Here is a 25,788-nt window from a genome sequence, read left to right as displayed (position 1 = left end):
CATCACCAGAAGATAATGTAGGCTTATGAAAGTAAACCAAGAGAAAAATTTTAGTGAAACATTTTGTAAGTGGCTTTGAAATAAGAGATAAAAGAATAAGATCCCCCATATGGAGTGCAGCACTAAAGTTACCCATTATCAAACCGAATCAATATTGCCTATGCTTGATGACATGAAAAAGCAGAAACAACAGCTTTCATTCAATATGTGCTCCCACAAAAAATAGTTGACTATCAATGTGTGTACATTGATAGTTGATCCAAATATCTACATCATTAGCTCCTGGCAAACAATTTGCTGCACTGCCTGTTCTTGACACAATCATCTGTGTCACCTGCTGGTCAATGCATTCTCCATCCAAAGCTATTGGAGTCTCCCCCGCATCTTCCAATATCAACTAAAAGTGATCCAGATATGGTAATGCTTCTGGCTTTTTGTCATCTTTACTTTATAAAAATAGGTATTGTATCAGCATCAAAATGACCATAGATCAACATGTCAATGAGGAAGAAGAGAAGAAAACAATTATGCAAATATGTTACAGTGGATTTGCTTTAATTTCCAAACTCACTTAGTAAAATGAAAAAATATAAAAGAAGGAAAAGAATATTCCATTAGTTAATACAGTATATAAATAGATAATTATCAGAATAACACTGAAAAATGGTGATCCTTCAGAGGAAATGAAATGCAGAATTCTGAACAGAGTTATAAACAAGAAGACAGCCTCACAAAAAGTGAGGAAGGTTACCGTTGGGTAAAAGAAATCTGGTTTCAGTATCATCAGAATAGATGCTCACCAGAACGTCAACTGGGGAAGCCCACCCCACCACTGTGGTGCCCAAACACAGCAGTGCCCTCACCAAAATTTAGCTTAAACTCACGGAGGCTGTTGTTCTCCATGACAAGTACAAAGGCTACCATTCTTCTTATCTATTAAACACAAGACTATTGAGTTTAGGGATATTCAAAATCCACAACTGTGAAATCATAAATAACTGGCAGAGTTGTAATGAAAGATCAATTATAGGCAAGATGAATATTAATAGCAATGTATGTCTTTGATTGAATCCATTTTTTTTTTTCAACAAGAATAATTACTTTATATGAGAATTTGAGTGATATTAAATAACTAAAGTTCTTGCTGAATTCCAACTAAAAAACCTAGTACTAACTACCATTAAGTTTACATTCTTTAGAGTTCAGAGTGTTGAGTACTTTTGATAAACTTTTTTTCTTTATAAGAAGAAAAGATCAAATAAATTAATTTTGCCAAAGGAAAATCTCTATCAAACCTTGACTAATAATTTTTCAGTGACTTTCTTGCAAGATTTGCCTTTTTCTATAATTTCACCTAATTATTTGTTTTGTTTAAGCCAAAACATTTGCTGCAACTCTTACATTTTTTCTGCATGAAAAAATTATCATTTACCCACAATAATTTAACAGCAAGCACATTTGAATTTAATTTTAAGCTATCAATATACTTAAGCCCCAGATTTTATACAACATTGGCATCACCCAATCTCTTGTAAAAATCATTTATCAACTTCTGTCCTTTCCGTTTGAGATAAAATTTAAATGCCAAGCTGACAAATGTTAGTAATTTTTACTCAAGATATATTTAACATAATCTGAGCTTTTCTACAGCTTTTTGACAGTGAATAGGACAAGCAATAGTAAGGCATTTATGATAGGGAAGGTCATATACTGTAAATAGAAATGTTATAAATACAATTCAACCCCCAAAACAAAATTAAAAACTGAAGCGGAAGCGAAAAAAATTTAATGTTTTTATACTGTCTGTTCTTTTAATTTTGTAACCCTATTAATTTTCATTGAAAATCATTTAACAAAATAGCATTACATACAGTAACATTACTAAAAAGACCCAATATTATTCTTGGTGTATCTATTGTTCCAACATTGATGTAATCAGCAAATCATAACGAAAATTGTGAGGCTAACAAGTATAAACACAATTTGGAATTGTATAAGAAAAAGAAGTGTTTTCAATAATCGATATTAAATAAAGATCTAATAAAATATAATTACCTAGATTTTGCAATGGCTCGTTTCAACTCCTTTTGTAAAGATTTAACTCTCGTCTCAGCTTCGTGGTACAAGGCTGACGTGCGACGGTGTTCTGCTGCACTTTCAAGTTTTTCTCGTTCAGCATCATTAACCTATTTGATAAGGAAAAATATAAACGTTTAAATCTAAAAAAAAATATAGAGTACTGTACACTATATGTAAACTGTTTTTCTAAAAAGTAAAAATGAAATGTGACTTCAGATAAAAGCAAAATACAGTGTACTAAATCAAATTAAATGGGGCTCTAATTAAACTAAACTGGAACAACGTACAATGAATCAGAAATTTACTAGAAATGTGGCTATTGTATAGATGCACAGAAGCAGAAAAAGGGGATAGTTTATGGACACGATTAAGATATAAATATCAGACATGAAAAAGAAAATAATGTCAAAGAAAAAGTATGTAAAAAGGAATTCTGTAAAAACCTAAAAACACTTAACATATGATAAACAACAAACTATTTTTAGAATAATACTGTTATGAAATACACAATTACTAAACATTCAACATTTTCAATATGCTGTCATTAAACAAGCATTATTCAAGATTATAGAATAAAATTACAGTACATTATTTGATAGAAAAAGATGCACAGTGTACTAAAAACACATCTCATATCAGCAGAACATATTTAAAAAAAGCATATTTAAGAGAGCCAAAACATTAGGCTATGATTCTCACATCCAAGCAATAATCAATAAAGGGTATTGTAAAATTAACATACAAAAAACTATAGTAGGCTAAAATATACGCATACGTACTCCACATATAAAAATGTAAAAAATGTAAAAAAAAATACTATACACGTCAGAATGCATTTTACTACCCCTACAGTATACAAACCACAGCCTTTCACAAAGTTTCCAGCTAAAACTATGAACACTAACTAGTAAACATTGAAGGTAAGAGTATTGTTAATCATATACTGTATACAGTATACTGTATTAGCATTTTTTCTTTCTTTTTCATAAGTTATGTCTTGGGATAGAGTTCTCTTGCTAGAGTTAATAAGTTATGTCTTGGGGTAGAGTTCTCTAGCTAGAGTGTATACTCAGGCACACTATCCTTTAATATTTCTCTTCCTCTCGTTTTGTTAAAGTTTTTATAGTTTATATAGAAAATATTTATTTAAATGCTGTTACTGTTCTTAAAATATTTTATTCTTCTTGTTTCCTTTCCTCACTGGGCTGTTTTCTCTGTTGGGGCCCCTGGGCTTATAGCATCCTGCTTTTCCAACTAGAGTTGTAGCTTAACAAGTAATAATAATAATACCAATAGTAATATTTGCAATACATATTTTAACTGTGGTATTTTCCCTGTTGGGGCCCCTAGGCTTAAAGCATCCTGATTTTCCAACTAGGGTTGTAGCTTAGCAAGTAATAATAACAATAATAATATTTGCAAAACATATTTTAACATATTATTATTAACAATTTTTTTTTACCATGCATACTATATTCTCAATACAGTAGCAGTAAAGTGAAGTCAGATGTCAAAAAAAAAAAAAAAAAAAAAAAAAAAAAAAAAAAAAAAAAAAAAAAAAACAGCAAATAAAGAATCCTCACTAATCATTGATTGTTAAAATTCAAAAAAACAGTGACAAAAAACAAGTTTCAAGTAATGATGAACAATTAACATTGAAAATACATGGTGCTAAGCTTAAAACAAATATATGAACTGCCCATGTTTACAACATGTTATGTAGACTAGTAAATAACTTGTGAAAATGAAAGAGCAGTTTTGATTATATGTATCCTGTCTATTTGAAAACTTTTTTAACAGAAAAAATTACAATTTAATAGAGTAGAGTGCATTCTTAATTTTTGCAACATTTTGAAAGTATTTTGATTAGTTCAAATTGCTGTAAATATTTTCAATAAGAGCTATGAAAGGGAGTGGAAGTAAGATGATAGAAGAAAATTAGCTATTTATTAAGCCTAATCCTCAGCAATCTAGCAAAAATGGAATTAAAATGATACACAAGATATATGATGAAATCATATATGGGATGACAAAATTTGAAGGGATGCAGTACATGCTATGTGATGCTATTTGGTAATGCCCAAATTAGTCTCAGAAGTCAGTGTTCTCACAAACACATAACAGAATTTTGATATTAACATTCATTTCTTTACTCACCTGATATTCATATTACTTCTGCAGAAGCTCGGTTTAATCAACACTTACCAATAAGACTTTTGAAATTTAAAAATTTCCCCATTTTTTTTTTTTTTTTGCTTTAACAAATACATGCACCAACATAGGAATAGGACCTTCTAGTGGATAAGGTATGAAGACCAGAGCTGCCTCATCAGATACTCTTCGCTTCAATTTCAAAGTCGACATTATCCTTCCCGTTAATACCATGAGTTAGTGGGGAGGGGGGGCATGTACACAAACATCAGGAGAGTATAGAAATAAAAAATCTATTATCAAAATTCTGTTTATTTCTATGAATCTCTCCTGATGTTGTTACTGCTGACTCCCACACTGTTAAAGGTGGAACTCTATTACACGAAATAGAGGAATAAATTCAAGTACTAGTAATGCAACGAGATTAAGGATTATTAACCCGGTCTAGATAACTTGGCTCATAGAGTGTCTTTTAAGATTTCCGGTGATCAATCTATTCTGAAGAAGTGTTTTAATTTCATCATTCTACCATCTTTTGAGTATTGTTCTCCTGTCTGGTCTTTAGCTGCTGATTCTCATCTTAATTTGTTAGACAAAACTTTGCTGTCTATTAAATTTCTTATTCCTGATCTATACATTAATCTTTGGCACCATTGTTTAATTAGTTATTTTTGCATGTTGCATAAAATTTTTCATAATTCTAACCATCCTTTGCATTCAGATCTTCCCAGACCATACCAACCTGTATGTAGTACTTGATATGCAGTTAATTCTAAGTCATTCCATCTTCACCATCAGGCTCAATACTACAAAATATGACCTGATTATAGAAAGATCTTCCTAATCGGGCAGTTAAATCGGTGCAACTTCAGAAGTTCAATTTTACAACGAATGTTTTTTATGTTGCACAGGCTAACGTAAGTCTCTTCTTGGTTTATATATGACAGATCAATTTTAACGTTTTCACTGATCTTAGAATATTCTATATTAATTATTTATCACTTCTCATGTAGTTTATTTATTTCCTTATTTGCTTTCATCACTACTCTATTTTCCTTAGTCCAAATATAACTTAAGACTCTTACTGGATAAAGAAGACTATTTTCTACTGAATGGTCTTCATCCTGTTTTAATGAAGGGATGTGAAAGAATTGAGGCAGACTTTTAGTCTTAATCTCTTTATTTCTATGAATCTTTCCCATGTTCATGTTTTTTTTTTTCAGCCCAGTTTAATTGAAACTTACCTGTAAAATTCTAAATTTTCTCATTCTCTTTCACTTCAATAATTACATGCCCTCAACAAGAGAATGGAACCCTCTAGCAGTAAGTGGTGAAAAGCCCAATTAAACCTGTCAAGTCAATCTAGTCTTCAGTTACCTTTGTCGCACAGCAGTGATCACACTAAAGATTGTTTATTCTCTTACATTGTTTACTTACTGCACTAAATATGTCTTCCCCTGGTTCAGTTAGCAATTATTGCATTGCAGATCTATGTGAACTATTTCTGCGAGATCATGATCCGCATTTCCTTATTGTATAATGCCGAGGTAATATCATGATTTAAATAATCATTGTGAAGCAGTACTTCTCATGGAAAAGTATGTTTCCAGGGTTCCTGCACTCTACTGTATAGATTCAGAAACCTCAAAATCTTTACATACCTTAACTTCTCCTACTGCCAAACCCTTGCAATCCACAATTCTAATCGCTCTACAAAACACAGAAGACCGAGCAGGTTGTACACACACACACCTCTCTCAAAATCTTTACATACCTTAGTTTTTCCTACTGCCAAACCCTTGTAATCCACAATTCTAATCCCTCTACAAAACACAGAAGACCGAGCAGGTTGCGTACACACACACACACACACACACGCTCACTCTCACAACAAACCCATACGTTCTTTACATTTCTGTATAACTTAAGATCCCGTTTTATATCTTTCAACGGGTACCTATCATGGAATTATTATGCAATCACATAATCACTTCAAAATTAATAAAAAGGTTGTTTTTTATGCATAGAATCATAGTGCTTTACTATCATTTTGAGTAAAATAATATAAAAAAGAAAAAAATTCTGAAAAATTATTTTATAATCGCTTCATAACAAATGGAAAGAATTGTTTAGGGGTACCACAGGAGTTAGAAAACTATCAGATAAGATCCAAGAAAGTAGATTGAGGTGGTATGGTCATGTCATGAGAAGAGATGAAAAGTATATTGGGAGGAGAGTGATGGAAATGGAGGTACAGGGAACGAGAAAGAGAGGGACACCAAAGCGAAGGTGGATGGACTGTATCAAGGATGACCTTTGATCAAAGGGATTAACCGGTGATGAAGTGTGGGACAGAGCTAGATGGAGAACGCTGGCCAGAAACATCGACCCCACATAAAAGTGGGAAAAGATGCAGACAAAGAGAAGAAGAGTTAAACACAATAGAAAATAAAGTAAACTTCAGAAAAATTTATTCTGTAATCAGCTTTAAAACAAATAAACAAGGAAACGTAGGTTATCATAGAGTAAGTATGTGTGTATATACGATGGTAACAAATCTCGTATCCGCTGCCTCACAGTGAAGGGGTTAAGAGGAGCTGATGGGTCTTCTTTTAGTGTCTATGAGGAAAAGCCAGCAATATAATTTATAAATTGATGGGATTGTGCTACAACATAAGCAAGTAATAATGAACTATACCTCATAATACAACTGATTAAAAACTGTATAAGATTGTTCGTTTTAAAAATTCTTAAGTTAAATCTATCCTGAATGTCTCCATGCTTTATCATATACCCTTTTCTAAACATATAAGGATGGAAACATTACATCATTATGATACATGCAACATCTATTCTATTTCTCACTATTGAAAGTAGTATTAGACCAATACAATACCTTATAAGTGGCATGGTTAAGCATTTCTTGCCACGTATGATCAAAGGTACATCCTTTTTGCATTAAACCCTCCTCTGCCAGGAACACCATTTCCCGAGCAGCTGCATGTTGACTCATGGCACGTTCGTAGCGTACAGCAGCTGCCTGAGTTTCTGCCAGAGCCTGAACAAAATATAATTAGGGTAAATTCCTAATTAAATCTTTATAAAGAGAATATTCAGCCATATTGGTTATTGTAAATAAACAATATAAATCCTTTCATCAAGTCTTGATATCAGTCTCTAAATAAAAAAATTCTTTTCTTCATTTATCAGAGTCTGAGCTTGAACTATTTATTTTAATAAATATTAAAAGGTTCTCTCAAAATCAAGAGCATGTCCATCTTCTGTAGACCTATTATTGAAGGTAGTAGGTTGGCCAGGGCACCAGCCACCCATTGAGATACTACCGCTACAGAGTTATTGGGTCTTTTGACTGGTCAGATAGTACTACATTGGATCCCTTTCTCTGGTTATGGTTCATTTTTACTTTCCCTACACGTACACCGAATAGTCTGGCGTTTCCTTTCCACATTCTCCTCTGTCCTCATACACCTGAGAACACCGAGATTACCAAACAATTCTTCTTCAATCAATAGGTTAACTACTGCACTGTAATTGTTCAGTGGCTACTCTCCTCTTGGTAAGGGTAGGAGAGACTCTTTAGCTATGGTAACCAGATCTTCTAGAAGAAGGACAATCCAAAATCAAACTATTGTTCTCTAGTCTTGGGTAGTGCCATAGCCTATGTACCATGGTCTTCCACTGTCTTGGGGTAGATTTCTCATGCTTGAGGGTACACTCAGGCACAACGTTCTATCTTATTTCTATTTCTCGCATATTTTTTGAAGTGTCTATACTTTGTACAGTATATAAAAGATCTATCTTAATGTTGTTACTGTTCTCAAAATACAGGGAAGGGCCCAGTAACCAAAATAGCCCACAGAAACCCCCTAATCCCCTACAGCACACAAGGCAGACCAAAACCAACCAAACCTGCCCTCCATTCAGTCTTTCCAAATTCAAGAAACTTGAAAAAAAGTGTACCAAGGCATCAGCAGTGAATGTCACTACCTAGCGTTGTATTGAAATGGATTTATGAATTTGGGTAATAAGGCCTAGCATTATGGCTGGGATGGACACTCAAAGCCCATTTGCAACTTGGGATAAACACTGCAATGGTTGAATAAAGAAAAATTTAAAAGGGTTGAACAGAAAGAAGATGAAAAAAGTGCTGAAACCATGAATAACTTGTAGAATAACAGGATGCAGCAAAGGTCTTCATTGGTGCTTTGGGCCTAGTAATAATACTATAATTGTATTTGTATTAGAAACCTCCTTGGTGAAGTCTGCAATAGTCAGTAAAGTGTTTAGTGTTCTTAGTTCCATGATACTTTGCCACTGTAATCAAATAGGGTTATCAAACTTCAAGTTTTCAGATTTTGATAAAGACTCCTTTAGATTTCAAATTTTGGACAGAGAAATCCAAATAATAGTAACAGCAGTTCCAAAGCAATCGTAGTATAAGTTACAGTCTTCTGATGTCCATTTCTCTTACACTCTCACACATCTTATTGCAATTGGCCGTCAATGTTGCAATCTCCAAAATAATTAAGGAACAGGTTCATTAGTATATGATCAACTATGGTACAAAATAATAGAATGGTACTACAAAGAGTTCCATGGAAACTTTTTCAATGGAGTAGTCGTTACACAATATTTGTTGTCTATGCTCACTATGGAATACTAGATTACTATAAATGACAAAATAGCCAGCAAATCTAGTACTAAGTTCTAAGTATCATTGTCACTAAAAAACTACAGTCTTCCAGAAATACTGTAAGTAATGCCCAGCTCTTTGCAGCCCAAGAAACCATGAAGGGTTCAAGGGTTGCAAAGTGACAGGACCCCTACAACCAATTTTCATTGTGACAAAAGAACTTCCCAGGTCTTTGGCAAACTTTTTATTATATATGCTCAACAAATTTACATATTCAAATTAAGCCCCCCAAATTAAATAGCTCACAAGATTACCCACACAGTTGAGGCAATAGATAACTGAATTAAAATTCCAAGATTTTCCAGTATCCAGCCCAGTTGATGTTTTTAATGGCATAGTGGCTCCAATATATAGAGTATCCGTAACGGCAGATTCTATGCCTGTTGAAAAAAAAAGAAAATACCTTACTTCTAGGGCTTCAAAGACCTGGAATGAATCTGAACAGTATATGTTCTCAGAAATCGTTAAATTTTCTATCTCACTGAACCCAAAAAAGGTGTCCAATAACTCATTATGGCCATACTTTTCTGTGGAATATCTTGCCTTGAATAATTTTATTCACTGACTTTACCTTAGAGTTCACTTCCTCAAGGCCCTCACAAAAGATTTTCCTGGGTTAGATAGCATTTATAAAGTCAGGCCAAATTGTTCAGCACTGGGGCCAGAGAGGTAATTCAGTGCCTTGGTATAACTTGAGGAAGAACCTACAGTTGCACTAGGAAGTTCAAGTTGCAAAGTTTGATAGTACATAGATGAAATAGGAACATCTAAAACAGAAAAGTGACTAAACCCTAAGTTTCCTTAACAAGTTTCAGTCATTTAATTAATAACACATTCAATGATTCATTCTTATACCATCAAGAAACTTTGCATGATTTATTTTCTTGTCAGGCCGTTGTACGATCAAGCTATCATCTGATTGTGAACAAAGTTTATAGCATGTTTAGGCTTTATGAAAGGGGGAAGCTATAGGGCTATGAGGAATGACATACATTCCTATACAATCATTTTGTGAAGAGCTATTCTGATTTACATGGTCTATTTTCTATGATTTGTTTTCTTTGATAAAAACAATGAATGTGATGTTAACTTTAAAAACAATGAGACTGCACATATTTGTAGTCTAAAATCCTTGGAGTTCACTGAGCATGAAAGGAGTATACTATATTAACAAATAATTATGTATATCTAGCATACTACAAAGGCACTGAACAGCCATTAAGAATACTGTATCTTTATGGGAGGAAATACAATAGCCGCACCAACTTTCCACATTAGGAGTTTGGACATTGTGGGTGCAATCTGAATGCCACTTTAAAGTGTATCCTTCTGAAGAAAAACAAGAGTAAACCAGTGATTTCCAGCTTAAATCTTTCCACAAAGGCATTAAAACTCAGCCAGCCTCCCTGGAGAGCATTATTAGGTTAATTCTTCTTCTTTGTCTACATCTTTTCCCAGAGAAGAAGAAGAATTAATCTAATGATGTGTCCCAAATAAAACAACTTTTCTGTACCATGATGTAAAGTCTTTCATAACAATCGTACAAAATTCCTAAAATCCCCCAGAAAGTGGTACTTATTCAAAGCAAATTGTATCACGTCATGCCAAAGGGAACCAAAAACCTCCAAATATGTCCTGCATACTATTATTTGCCTGTCAGTTTGCTTATTTCTAAGGAACTCGAAGAGCATTGTAGTACTAGAGATTAACAACAGAAATTTACCATCAATATTTGTTACTGCTATGGAACAATACATAACTAAATAAAACATCATTTACTATTTTTATAAGATAGCCTGGGGACATAATATTTTGAATCCAGAAAACATTTGGACACATTTCTTACAGAATAGTATAAGGTTGTGTAATAGGAACGGGGTCTTTTTACAAAATGAAAATGGAATACCATCTTGGACCAGGAACATTACCATTTCTTCACCTTATTAATGAGATACTTATCTTTATTTTTTTATTTGTGGTATTATTTTGAAAGGGAATTTTAGTTTGTCTAGCCTAATCATATTTGGAAGATGATGATGAGAGGTTCTAATAATATGAAAATGTTTCCATGAAAAATCCAAAAGGCATTTTGAGCATCAAGGTACTACTTACTCTTTAGGTTTCTTTGCAAATTTGTGAGTTTTCCTTCATAGAATCAATTTGCTTATTTACAACCTGATTCAATATTTAAATCAGCACTTAAATTTCAAACGATGTTCAGCACCCTTGCAACTTAAAAGAATCTTCACTTTACATCATTATCTTTGATCTTTATTCATTCACCTTTTAGGTTAAAACCTTTTAGGCTAAATCTTCCTTACTAGCATCAAGCTTCTGTATACTGTATAAGTATTATGGCTTACTTTTGAACTTCCTCCAAATTCAAAAGTTTGGTACAGCTATATATTTCCAAAATAAAGCAGAGTTTGATTCTAACTCTGAACTCAATATTGTAAAGCACAAAAACAAACAACAATCTCAATATCAATCAAAAGATTCTATTCATTACCTGCTTGGCTCTGATTCGAGCCTCGTAATATGGCCGTGACTGCTCGACACATTTTCCTAATCTTTTAGCAAGAACATCAATACGTTGAGTTGAATCAGATAATAGCTGCCTGAAGAGCATTCGAGCTTCCTGGAAAGTAATTTTGAAATAATATCTTCCTTCATCAACTACAGTATTATAAATTATAAATAAATGTTAGATACAAACTAAAAAATCTTATGCTAATCATAAGTCTAAATTTTTCTGCATTCTTGATGTTGTAATTTAACTTACAGAATTCTTTAAAAACTTAAAAAAAAATCTTAAGTTTATTATGATAGCTACATCATCATCATCCATAAAATTTTCAATTTAATATACTGTACATAATTAACTGTACTGTAAAATAAATTATTAATCACATGTTTGAACTCATTTCATCATATCTACAACTGTATAATTTAAAAAATCCAGAGGACAGAAAATAATTCCCGTAGAATCACAAACTTAGTGTAGCAGGATTACTTATCATGAAAAGCAATCCTGGAAATATTTGAGGGATGTAAAAATTTAAGATCTCTATTAAGATTAAACAAAAGGTAAGAAGCCTTCTCACAAAACAGTAAGAAAAAACTGGAAGAAATTAATTTAAAGAAAAATAATAATCCTACTTAAATATTTAAGTTCACCAAACAAAGCACACAATCATAAATTTGAAGGAAACAGTGGTAAAGAATTTAAGTAAATTTTGGTAAAGAATTTAAGTAAATTTTCTTCTCTGTTTTCAAAAAGCTACTTGGATGTAAATATTTACAGTCGACAATGAAATATAAGAACACTTTAAAAAAAGAAAAAAACTAATGAATAAACCAATACTTACATCTAGGTCTACTTCCAATTTGTTGATAGTATCTGTAGAGGTGTTAAGCTTCTCGAGTTCAACCTGGAATATAGTATAACAAATGAAAACCTGAATACAATGAGAAAATCATTAACATTTTTAGATAAATCTTGCTTTCTGCATGCAAAGACTGGATTCACAAAAGCCTTATTTTAGCAATATATTTCTGCTAGAGTTAATATAAAATACTTTCCTGGTCATAGCAGATACTCCATATAGATCTCTCTAAAATTATCAACTACATTTATTTCTAGGGATATTGCCTGTCTGTTAAAAATGGCAAAGAAAGTACTAAAGAAGACAGTAAAACCAATAAATTTACTGTTAAGAATATCCAAAAATGAGATGTCAAAGTGAACTGTGGAGTAATAATGTCAATATAATACTGTACTAACAAAGAACGCAAGAAAATACCAGATTCCAAATAACTAAAATACAGCATAGTACTTAAAAAGTAAAAGTGAGATGGTGGGAAGTTCAATATAAACAAGATGATGAGAGATCAAGGTCAACTCTTGTGTAATAATGACAAAGTCGAACCTACAAAGTAATCTACCATAAAATTCCTCATTTATTGTATACTGGCTATAACTATTTTGTTTTTAGATTATTCAAGTGAATATCTATAATTATTGATTTAGTATTACCTTTCTCTTCATTTCATAACAATGATATTTTAATTATAAAATAAATTTTTGAATATACTTACCCGGTGAATATATAATAGCTGACGCCTCCGGCGGCTCGACAGAAAAACACAAAAACTCGCGAGCGATCGCTATGAAGGTTGCGGGTGTGCCCACCAGCGCCAACTATCGGCCAGATACCGCATATACATGTAAACAGCTCCAATTCTTCTCATCCCGCTGGGTCTCTATCGGGGAGGAAGGGGGGGCCTTTAATTTATATATTCACCAGGTAAGTATATTCAAAAATTTATTTTATAATTAAAATATCATTTTTAAATATTTAACTTAGCCGGTGAATATATAATAGCTGATTCACACCCATGGTGGTGGGTAGAGACCAGAGTTAATTAAGTTTACAGCGTATATGCTTAGAGTTTTTGACAGTTATATCATAACAAAACCCAAATATATATAGGTACCTGGTAAGGAAGTTGACTTAGACGATTACTCTGCCTTGTTAGTCTGTCTTCCTCACGAAGCCCAGCGATCCTCTTAGGATGCTGAAAGACTCCCAGGAGCTGAAGTATCAAGGGCTGCAACCCATACAACAGGACCTCATCAAACCCCTAATCTGGGCGCTCTCAAGAAATGACATTTGACCACCCGCCAAATCAAAAAGGATGCGAAAGGCTTCTTAGCCTTCCGTACAACCCAATTAAAAAACATTTCAAGAGCAGATTAAAAGGATATTGGAATTAAGGGAATGTAGTGGTAGAACCCTTACCCACTACTGTACTCGCTGTAACGAATGGACCCAGTGTGTAGCAGTCCTCGTAAAGAGTCTGGACATCTTTTAAGTAAAATGACGCGAATACCGACTTGCTTCTCCAAACGGTCGCGTCCATAATACTTTGCAGAGATCTATTTTGCTTAAAGGCCACGGAAGTTGCTATAGCTCTTACTTCGTGCGTCTTAACCTTAAGCAAGCATCGGTCTTTTTCATTCAAGTGAGAATGAGCCTCTCGTATTAAAAATCTGATAAAATATGACAAAGCATTCTTTGACATAGGCAATGATGGTTTCTTAACTGAGCACCATAATGCCTCAGATCCACCTCCTAAGGACTTAGTACGAGCTAAGTAGAACTTAAGAGCTCTAACTGGACACAGCACTCTTTCAAGTTCATTGCCTACGATCTTGACAGGCAAGGTATATCAAAGGACTTAGGCCAAGGACGAGAAAGCAGTTCATTTTTGGCCAGGAAACCAAGTTGAAGTGAACATGTGGCTTTTTCTGTAGAAAAGCCGATGTTCTTACTGAAGGCATGAATTTCACTGACCCTTTTAGCCGAAGCCGAGCACACTAGGAAAAGCGTCTTGAGGGTGAGATCCTTCAGGGAGGCTGAATGTAATGGCTCAAACCTGTCTGACATGAGGAACCTTAGGACCACGTCTAAGTTCCATCCAGGAGTTGCCAAACGACGTTCCTTAGAGGTCTCGAAAGACTTAAGGAGATCTTGGAGATCTTTATTGTTGGAAAGATCTAAGCCTCTATGACGAAAGACCGAAGCCAACATGCTCCTGTAGCCCTTAATCGTGGGAGCTGATAGGGAGCGAACATTTCTCAGATGTAAAAGAAAATCTCCGATTTGGGCTACAGAGGTACTGGAAGAGGACACAGATGCTGACTTGCACCAGTCTCGAAAGACTTCCCACTTCGACTGGTATACTCTGATGGTAGAAGCTCTCCTAGCTCTCGCAATCGCACTGGCTGCCTCCTTCGAAAAGCCTCGAGCTCTTGAGAGTCTCTCGATAGTCTGAAGGCAGTCAGACGAAGAGCGGGGAGTCTTTGATGAACATTCTTTACATGGGGCTGACGTAAGAGATCTACCCTTAGAGGAAGACTTCTTGGAATGTCTACCAGCCATTGAAGTACCTCGGTGAACCACTCTCTCGCGGGCCAGAGGGGAGCAACCAACGTCAACCTTGTCCCTTCGTAAGAGGCGAACTTCTGCAGTACCTTGTTGACTATCTTGAATGGTGGGAATGCATATAAGTCCAGATGGGACCAATCCAGTAGAAACGCGTCTATGTGGATTGCTTCTGGATCTGGGACTGGTGAGCAATAGATTGGTAACCTTTTGGTCAACGAGGTGGCAAAGAGGTCTATGGTGGGTTGACCCAAGTCGCCCAAAGACTCTTGCACACGTCCTTGTGGAGGGTCCATTCCGTGGGTATCGCCTGACCCCTCCGACTGAGACAGTCTGCCAAGACGTTCAAGTCCCCCTGGATGAATCTCGTCAACAGGGAGATGCCTCGATTTCTTGACCATATGAGAAGGTCCCTTGCGATCTCGTACAGCGTGAGGGAGTGTGTGCCTCCTTGCTTGGAGATGTACGCCAAAGCTGTGGTGTTGTCTGAGTTGACCTCTACCACTTTGTTTCGAAGAAAGCTTTCGAATTTCATCAAGGCCAAGTGGACTGCTAATAGCTCCTTGCCGTTGATGTGCATGCTCTTCTGACTTGAGGTCCACAGACCCGAGCATTCCCGACCGTCCAGGGTCGCACCCCACCCCAAATCCGACGCGTCTGAGAACAACACGTGGTTTGGGTTCTTGACTGCTAGGGATAGTCCCTCTCTCAGACTGATATTGCTGTCCCACCATTTCAGGCATGCCTTTACTGGTTCGGAGACTGGGATTGATACCGTCTCTAACGTCTTGTCCTTGTTCCAGTGAGAGGCTAGATGGAACTGGAGAGGCCGAAGGTGTAGTCTCCCTAGCGAGACAAACTGCTCCAGGGATGAGAGAGTCCCTACGAGACTCTTCCAACTCCTGACTGAACAAACGTTCTCTTTTCAGCATTAGTTGGACTTTGATCAGGGCTTGTTCTATTCGGGTGGCAGACGGAAAAGCCCGAAAAACTGGACTGCGAATCTCCATCCCCAAATATAGAATAGTCTGGGATGGGATCAGTTGGGACTTTTCTAGGTTGACCAAAAGTCCCAACTCCTTGGCCAGACCCAACGTCCAATGTAGATCCTGCAGACAGCGATGACTGGACGATGCTCTGAGAAGCCAGTCGTCCAAGTACAGGGAGGCTCGGATTCCCGATAGATGGAGGAATTTTTCCACATTCCTCATGAGCCTCGTAAACACGAGAGGAGCAGGACTGAGGCCAAAGCACAGGGCTCGAAACTGGTACCCCACATTCCTGTAAACAAACCTCAGAAACGGTTGGGAATCCGGGTGTATAGGAATGTGGAAGTATACATCCTGAAGGTCGAGAGAGACCATCCAGTCGCCTTCCATTAGTGCTGTCAAGACAGCTTGGTAGACTTCATCGTGAAGTTTGTCTTGACAATGAACACATTGAGCGCACTTGCCTCTTACGTACTCCTGCAGTGAACGTGGCTGCCAGATCATTGGAGCCATCCCTGATAGTCTTGTTCCTGCAGAGAATGTGGCTGTCAGATTATTGGAGCCATCCCTGATAGCCTTGTTTATGCATGACATAATTGTACAGCAAAACTTCAAACGCTCGAAAAAACTCCTAACAGGAGATGGTCTAGCTCTGAAGCCGACCATAAAATCTTGGAGCGTCTCATGGCCAGGCGCCAGGGAGAGTCTATGAGGTTTGAGAAGTCTATCTGGGCAGAGGCAGGAACTCCCAAGCCGAGAACTTCTCCCGTGTCATACCAGACTCTCGCTCTATAAGCCAGTTTAAAAGGAGGGAAAGTAAAGGCTGTCTCCCCCAAACTCCTCCTGGTGATCAACCAGTCGCCTAGCAAACGTAAAGCTCTCTTAGAAGAGCGAGAGAGCACTAGCTTAGAAAACAACGGCTTCGAAGTAGCTAGGCCTAGTGAAAACTCTGACGTTTAGGCGAACGAGGAGCAGCAGTTACAAAAAGATCCGGACAAAGATCCTTAAAAATCAGCATGATTTATTTAAAGTCCATAGAGGGCTGAGCAGCTTTAGGCTCCTCTCCGTCTGACAGAGTCCCCAAGGGAATATCAGTAGGAGGGGGATCAGCAACTTCCTCATCTGAAGGAACCTCGTCCGACAATTGCCGAGTCTCAAGCAAGGGAGAGACCTGCCGTGGTGGCAATGCTTGACAAGCAGAGTCCACACGCAAAGGAGCAACAGTAGCAGTCAAGGACGCTATGTCATGTAACTGCTTAAAGGACTGACCAGCAACAACAACAGGTGCGGGAGGACGCTCGACGTCAACTCGAGACTGCCTTGACTGCCTAGACTGAGCAGTCAAAACAACTCTTGACTGCGGTGCTTGACGCTCAACGTCAAAACAAGTCAACTTCGCTGGTTGGCGAACGTCCTGAACGTCAACAAGAGCATGCAGCAGCGGCTGAACGTCCACAAGCGGCTGAAAGTCAACACTGGACTGCATCGAGTGAGGCTCTACAAAACGTGACTGACGTGACTTTGTAACGTCAACGTCAACAGGACGAGCAAAGGTTCGTTTGGGCGGCTGACGGCCAGGATCTCGATCAGCTAAGCGGCGAGGATCATCGTGAACCTGCTCAGCAGAATAGTCCTCCATAAGAGAGGCAAGCTTATTCTGCATGTCTTGCAGTACAACCCATTTAGGATCAACGGGAATGGGTGCGGTAAGAGACGAGGGTAACGTCTGTGACTGCAAAACCTTGCCTACACTAAGACTCTCGGAGCCTGTGTTACGCTTCTGTTTAGGCGTCGAGCAGTCTTCCGATGACTGCACAGGGTCAGAGCTGTCCCAATGGCTACAACCAGGACGCTGGACCTGTCCTGAAGGGACTGACTTTCGCTTTAAGGGTCTCGAAACCTTGCTCCACGGTTTCTTACGCGATAAGCCTTCGGATGACGAGGAGAAAACCGTCTCGCTCGTCTTATGGTAGGGGCGGTCTTGACGAGACACGCCTGAAACCATAGAGGGAACGTCTGTTCGTTGGTTAAAGTCTCTCGAACCCACAAGTCCTACGACATTACTTCTCCCTGGGGCATGGGAGCTTGCAAGAGGTCTCGGACTAGGGGAACGACAGGCACGAACAGACGAACCCTCTGTCGCAACACTGATAACACTTTGCGCAATTATCACTTTATCACTACAATTTTCTGTTTTTGCACTTCACTGAAATCGAAGTTTTCAATAATTTCACATTAGGCATGAATAAAAACTGATTTCTACCTGAAGCACGCAATTCTCCCCTACATCAAAAGGTTATAATTGCGAAATAAGTCGTATAATGTAAGCACATTAATACAAGCAAAAAAAACAGTAAACATATATATCGAATAAAACGGAAATATATAAAGATAAAAGGATCAGTGACTGGGGAGGAGACTAAACACTAGTTCATTCAAAACTACGTTTTCAATCTCTCACCGTAAAGTGCCATGGGACGAGAATAAAAACTAAAAACGTTTTATCCTTACTCCCCGTACAGAGACTTGGGACGAGAGTAAAAAACTGACTCGAGAACAACGTTACTCGCTTGGGACGAGAATAAAGATCGGAACGTTCTCTCTTCCTCTCTCTCTCTCTCTCTCTCTCTCTCTCTCTCTCTCTCTCTCTCTCTCTCTCTCTCTCTCTCTCTCTCTCTCTCTCTCTCTCTGGATTTCACACCGAAGAGAAAAGCCCACTCACCTTTCGTCAATAAACAGGTTATTTGACCAAAGGAAAAAAAAAAACTGAAAGGACTAAGAAATTGAAAAATAACAAGTTCCTTTAAATTAGTATTAAAACATTTCAGTTTGAAAGAAGAATGAACAAAACGTCAAAATCGATTTACTCTTTCTGCAAAGTGAAACCGTGATTCTCTCTTTCTCTATCGTAACGATAGAGCGCAAACTGCGTAGCATAAATAAACCAAACGTTAGTTCATCTTTGAAACAGCACGAACACTATTCAAAGAAAATCTTTCATAAAATATCTAATAAAAAATATTCATTTAATAACTCTTACAGAGCAAATGATTTAAACTTAACGAAAATAAAAGTTGAATGGGCTCAACGTTGTTTAACTTCGGTTTCCAAGTTAGGACCGCCTACTCTCGGACTAGGGGAGGAATAGGTAAGGTCGCATATAAACAAAACATTAAAATTTATATTGATGTTTAGTATAAATGGAAAGCTAATCGAAGAGGCCTAATAAAGGCGGGTGAGATATAAAATATATAGAGGAAAATCTATAACTAACAACAAAATTTATAACGTGATAAGATTATTGCTAAAAGCCTAAAACACACTTCCGTATTAAGGGAAGGGTCGGCCATTTTGAAAAGTCAAGGAAAGTCCAAAAAAACAATCCAAAGTAATCAACAATTAAATCTATCCAAAAAAGAGTTCAATAGTTTAAGTTGAAGATAAAACACCTGCACTGCGAAAGCTCAAACCAAAAGGAAGTACTTCACCAAGACTGTTGAAAAACTCCAGGTTAACAGCGAGTAATGGTACGTCTTGTCGATCAGACCGACAGAGAAGAATTGGAGCTGTTTACATGTATATGCGGTATCTGGCCGATAGTTGGCGCTGGTGGGCACACCCGCAACCTGCATAGCGATCGCTCGCGAGTTTTTGTGTTTTTCTGTCGAGCCGCCGGAGGCGTCAGCTATTATATATTCACCGGCTAAGTTAAATATTTAAAATTAACATATTAATGTAATATATCATAAACACTACCATACATTTTGTTATATGTAATTGACCAGCTCTGTAAGAGTTGAGCTTGATTCATTGGGCTGGTAAAGCTCCTCCTTTTAATAAATAGTTATATGTAATACTCCAGTATATCTTGTCAATAAATCTAACAAATTTGAAAATAATTTCTATTTTTCTTAGCTATACAAACACAAGTACTTTAAAATAGGGATATGTCTTCACTGGTGCTGGAATGGCCTTTGAAATGTTAAAATAGTATTTGGTTAACAACAGGCGGTGCGAGAGGAAGCGCAGCCCCATCCACTATCACAGGAAAACCACTTTTGTCCTTAGAGCTAGGGTTGGTTGAAATTGGAAATTCAATTTAAAGGACTCAGATTTGTAAATCTAGGAAAAATGCAAATTACTTTTAATTCTTTTTAATTTGTTGTGACACGATACAGTGTAGAAACCTTTTGTCCATTTAAAATATCACAAATCATAAAAGTAACTTAAATTTTTCCTACCCATGCAAACCTAAGACCTTTAATAGGAGTACGACTTTTGCAAAACTAGAACAACTATTTAAACTTTAAAAGTAGTAGTATTAGTAGTTGGTGGATAGGCCCAACCACAGTCAGGTATCATTACCTTCACTTTAACTTTAGCCTAGGACTTGCAGGGGGGTTGAAGCGCAAAGTGTAGCTTAAAAAAGTCTCGGGTTTGTATGGTTAGGAAAAATACAAATTACTTTTAATATTTGAGATTTGTTCCTACATGTAATACAGTACTATATACAAACCTTTAACCTTTATTTAGGACTCATCTTTAGGAGGGAGGAAGTCCCTAAAACCAATCAGGCTGGTTTACTAACCCAGGAAATGTAAATGCATTTTGGAGAAGAACAAAAGTGACAAATGTCAACCTCCTAACACCGTGAGCATGAAGATGTCACAGGTGTTAGGCTAAGTCCCTACCAGGAGACCGATACACATGGTCATAGAAGAACCCATATCCATAAGGGTATGGTGTCTGAATGTATGGTCATTATGAGATATTGAGAAATAGGTTGTACAGTATACATTTCATACATCCTCCCACTCATCTGGGAGGATGAGGGAGATACTTCAATACAAAACTTGCCTGTAAAGAAAAGTTACTCAGTCATGAGGCTCGCCTGCATCTAGCATCCGATCCACCATATAACTGAGTGACTTCTCCACCCCAAAGAGGGTAAAAAGGACAGGAGAATGACCAGATACTCTACATGTCCTTCTACACTTATGTTGCAAATGCTATCTTGGACAAAACGCTTCTTGCCACAAGGGGGAGCTAGGTTTACAACTGACAAAACCAAGGATAAGGTTATCCATTGATGTGGGAAAACTCGCGTGGGGAGTGGGGAGCTATAGTTGTCTGTTGTACCAGACTTCTATCTTTACGACTAGGAGCCTTGACAGGTTCTTCCTGTAGGTTAAGGTAGATCTGATATATCTGACTTCATGCGATCTAACCGGGATGGTACTTCAGGAATCTCATTAGCTAAGAAAACTGAAGTTGCATGAGTTAGAGGATGCAACACTAGGTATTATAGCAGATATCTTCACCTTTTCCTTTTCAGTGCAGGAAAGTGACTTTAATGCTTCTTAAGTAGACCATAGGTCTCTAAGAAATACTGTCGCATCCTCACAGAACAGAGGAAAGAGTCATACTGTACCCCACTTGTAAGGAAGATATGGAGAAGGATATGAGATTGGAGTTGTGCTGGGATAGAAGCTAGCTCTTAGACACAAACTCCAAAACAAGGGAGAAGAAGGCCTTTCTCCATTGAGAATGATTTGTGACATATTAAATGTTATGTGGTACACCCATTGTATACCAACTCTAAGGATGATGAGTACTCGAGGAGTCAAATCCTATCTCATACCCAGTGAAGGGTACAGAAGGGTCCACTTGAAAGACCTAAAGACTCGAGCAATATCCCCAAGGGGCTTGAGTTCCTGGAGAGGGAAGACCATTCAAAATTACTCCCGAGTTCAGGCTAATCCTCCAAAAGTGAAGTAGTTCCAAGCTCTTCAGTCTGAGATATGGCTAAAGGCCGAGTGACAGCCTCTTACTGCAGAGACTGAGGGGAGCTTTCTCAACAAAAGGATGATGAGGAGAACCATAATCATTGCAGTGAGGATCTGCCCGGGAGATATCCTTTCTATGATGCCACTACCAGAAGAAGGATACTTCTACCAGTGCTTAGAAGAGGAGCACTAGCAAATATGGATGCAACCTGGTGTGTGGCACTTGGAAGTTGTGAAAGTAATCTGAAACTGAAATTATCCACAGACTACTGTATTGAATAATCAGTAGACTTGATAAGCAGGCAAAAAAGGTATGGTATATAGAGATAACTGGCGAGTTGGAAGGTGACCTGAATGCTATTGCCATCACTGGAACAAGAGAGCAGGCTACAGGATGATGTTCTAGAACTGGAGAGCAGAGTACTGGAAGGTCTAGAACAACTACAAGGCAAACAGGCCCAGCGATAACAATGCCCGAACTGAAGTTAAGTCACTGCTCTTACTCCGTGCCACTCGTGACTGAGCATATCTGGTAGAACATTCCTCTGGTTGATTTTGATCTTGTGTACAGCTCTATCTGCAATCTGTTCTAAAGATGATCCAACCAGAGTAAAATCCCTTCTACGTCATCTATCATAGGAGAGTGTAGGCCAAGGGAGTTCTCTCAGGATCTCGACTTGGTAGAACGGGATACCCTTCGGCATGAGGACACCTGGCACCCCCCAAGGTCAACTTGAGTCTCGGCATAATCGCCACACAGTAGATTAGAGGATGGAACAGGCTTGAATAGAGAGCATGCATAACAATATTAGTGATCCCCTGGGTATTGGAAAGCAGCTTCAAACATGGCCCATGGAACTGGACAGGGGAAGGAAAAATGGAGAGCTTCCTGTTTAGCTATGTGGCAAACAGGTCAATCATGGAGAACCCAAAGGACCAGAAGCCTCTCCATTATGTCAGGACACAGGGACAACTTTAACCCCATAATCTTGGTGACTAAGTGCGTCTGCTATTCCATTCCTCTTGCCCAGAATGTATTTGTCTGAAAACTCTCATCATCATCTTCTCCTACGCCTATTGACGCAAAGGGCCTCAGTTAGATTTCGCCAGTCGTCTCTATCTTGAGCTTTTAATTCAATACCTCTCCATTCATCATCTCCTACTTCGCGCTTCATAGTCCTCAGCCAAGTAGGACTGGGTCTTCCAACTCTTCTAGTCCCTTGTGGAGCCCAGCTGAACATTTGGTGAACTAATCTCTCTTGGGGAGTGCGAAGAACCATCTCTATCTACCCCTCATCATGATCTCATCCATGTATGGCACTCAAGTAATCTCGCTTATAGTTTAATTTCTAAACCTGTCCTGCCATTTAACTCCCAATATCCTTTTGATGGCTTTGTTCTCAAATCTACTAAATCATTGGAAATTGTTTCATTGTCATACCATGACTCATGTCCTTAGAGTAACACCAATCTGACAACTCTACGGAGTGGAATGTAGTCCCAATGGGTATCAGCTTCATCAGCACACAGTTAAAAGTAAGCTGTAGCAGTGTAGTTGCAGCGCTTGAAAGGCTAAAAACCTCAGGAAGTAGAAGAGTAATGCTTCTTCATCTAACCATACCCCTGAGAAAACAAGATCATTCAGGCTGACAAACCTCCCATCTTTCAATGAAGCCCAGCCCAGTTTCATGTCAGGAGGTGGAGAGTCGAGTGGGACTCCCCTGTGGGGGGAATTCCTCATTCAGGCAATGTATAAGATTGACCCATGATCTCTGTTCTTCAGGCATGAGAAGGGATGGAGCTCCCTGGAGACTGACTAGTGATTCTTCAAACAGTACTGAGGAGATATCTGGCGAAGGCGCCTACTTGAGGCACGAGCTTCTCTAATGAGGAAGGGGGCCGAGAAGATTCTGTCAGCACCAAGGAGGTAGTTCTTTGGACAGAACAGATAGGCTACCTCCTTGAGCTTGCTGATGAGATTGTTGAACTGACCGACTCTCACCGCTGTCATGTTTACCAGAATCTCAAAATGCCTCAACCTCAGTTTGGGTAAAAAAATGTTATTTTCCTTAGTAAAATAAATTTTTGAATATACTTACCCGATGATCATATAGCTGTCAGCTCTGCTGACCGACAGAAAAAACCTACGGGCGGAATACGCCAGCGATCGCTATACAGGTGGGGGTGTACATCAACAGCGCCATCTGTCAAGTAGGTACCGTACTCAAGTACTCGATGTCAACATAGAACCAATTTTCTCCTCTGTCCACTGGGTCTCTATTGGGGAGGAAGGGTGGGTCCTTTAATTTATGATCATCGGGTAAGTATATTCAAAAATTTATTTTACTAAGGAAAATAACATTTTTCAATATTAAACTTACCCGATGATCATATAGCTGATTCACACCCAGGGGGGTGGGTAGAGACCAGCATTACATGTTGACATTATATGAGCTAAGTATTCCGTATTTCATTTTAGAAGTTATTCAAAATAACAAGCATAAAATAAATAAGTACCTGGTAAGGAAGACGACTTGAACAATTACTCTGCCTTTTTAAGTACGTCTTCCTTACTGAGCCTCGCGATCCTCATAGGATGCTGAGCGACTCCTAGGAGCTGAAGTATGAAGGGTTGCAACCCATACTAAAGGTCCTCCTCAAAACCTCTAATCTAGGCGCTTCTCAAGAAATGACTTTGACCACCCGCCAAATCAAGTAGGATGCGAAAGGCTTCTTAGCCTTGCAGACAACCCAAAAATATTTCAAGAGAAAGATTAAAAAGGTTCTGGAATTAGGGAATTGTAGTGGTGGAGCCCCCACCACTACTGCACTCGTTGCTACGAATGGTCCCAGAGTGTAGCAGTTCTCGTAAAGAGACTGGACATTCTTAAGATAAAAGACGCGAACACTGATTTGCTTTTCCAATAGGTTGCGTCGAATATACTTTGCAGAGATCTATTTTGTTTAAAGACCACGGAAGTTGCAACAGCTTTAACTTCGTGTGTCCTTACCTTCAGCCAAGCTTGGTCTTCCTCATTCAGAAGGGAATGAGCTTCTCGTATTAACAGTCTGATAAAATAGGATAAAGAATTCTCTGACATAGGCAAAGATGGATTCTTAACTGAACACCATAAAGCTTCAGACGGGCCTCGTAAAGGTTTTTAAAATAGAACTTAAGAGCTCTTACAGGACATAAGACTCTTTCTAGTTCATTTCCAACCATACGATAAGTTTGGAATATCGAACGATATTGGTCAAGGCCAAGAAGGCAGCTCGTGTTTGGCTAGAAAACCAAGTTGTAGAACATGTAGCCGTTTCGGATGAGAATCCGATGTTCTTGCTGAAGGCATGAATCTCACTGACTCTTTTAGCTGTGGTTAAGCATATCAGGAAAAGAGTCTTAAAGGTGAGATCTTTCAGGGAGGCTGATTGAAGTGGTTCGAACCTGTCTGACATAAGGAATCTTAGAACCACGTCTAAATTCCAACCAGGTGTAACCAAACGACGCTCCTTCGTGGTCTCAAAAGACTTAAGGAGGTCCTGTAGATCTTTATTGTTGGAAAGATCTAAGCCTCTGTGACGGAAGACTGATGCCAACATGCTTCTGTAACCCTTGATAGTGGGAGCTGAAAGAGATCGTTCTTTCCTCAGATATAAGAGGAAGTCAGCTATTTGAGTTACAGAGGTACTGGTCGAGGATACGGATACTGACTTGCACCAGTTTCGGAAGATTTCCCACTTCGATTGGTAGACTCTAAGGGTGGATGTTCTCCTTGCTCTAGCAATCGCTCTGGTTGCCTCCTTCGAAAAACCTCTAGTTGTCGAGAGTCTTTCGATAGTCTGAAGGCAGTCAGACGAAGAGCGTGGAGGCCTTGGAGTACCTTCTTTACGCGTGGCAGACGTAGCAGGTCCACCCTTAGGGGAAGTGTTCTGGGAACGTCTACTAGCCATCGAAGTACCTCGGTGAGTTATTCTCTCGCGGGCCAGAGGGAAGCAACTAGCGTCAACTTTGTCCCTTCGTGAGAGGCGAACTTCTGCAGTACCTTGTTGACAATCTAGAACGGAGGGAATGCATATAGATCTAGATGTGACCAATCTAGTAGAAAGGCATCTATATGAAC

General features: G+C 38.2%; 1 protein-coding gene across 4 annotated transcripts in view; it reads right to left on the bottom strand.

Annotated features, from left to right (window-relative positions):
- The window catches only part of LOC137621449 (uncharacterized), a 107,513-nt gene that overhangs the window by 64,981 nt on the left and 16,744 nt on the right, over positions 1–25,788 (bottom strand). For 3 of the 4 annotated variants that reach the window (XM_068351757.1, XM_068351756.1, XM_068351758.1), the window contains exons 2-5: positions 12,313–12,375; positions 11,454–11,582; positions 7,127–7,288; positions 2,056–2,186 (exon numbers count right to left, since the gene is read on the bottom strand). In XM_068351757.1, the coding sequence (XP_068207858.1) occupies positions 2,056–2,186; positions 7,127–7,288; positions 11,454–11,582; positions 12,313–12,375 (485 nt within the window). The remainder of the gene's footprint in view (positions 1–2,055; positions 2,187–7,126; positions 7,289–11,453; positions 11,583–12,312; positions 12,376–25,788) is intronic. The other variant, XM_068351759.1, reaches the window with a different exon arrangement.

The sequence above is a fragment of the Palaemon carinicauda genome, chromosome 28, assembly GCF_036898095.1.
Source record: "Palaemon carinicauda isolate YSFRI2023 chromosome 28, ASM3689809v2, whole genome shotgun sequence".
Lineage (NCBI taxonomy): Eukaryota > Metazoa > Arthropoda > Malacostraca > Decapoda > Palaemonidae > Palaemon > Palaemon carinicauda.
The sequence above is the reverse complement of the archived record's forward strand: the minus strand, read 5'-3'. Positions and strand labels throughout refer to the sequence as shown.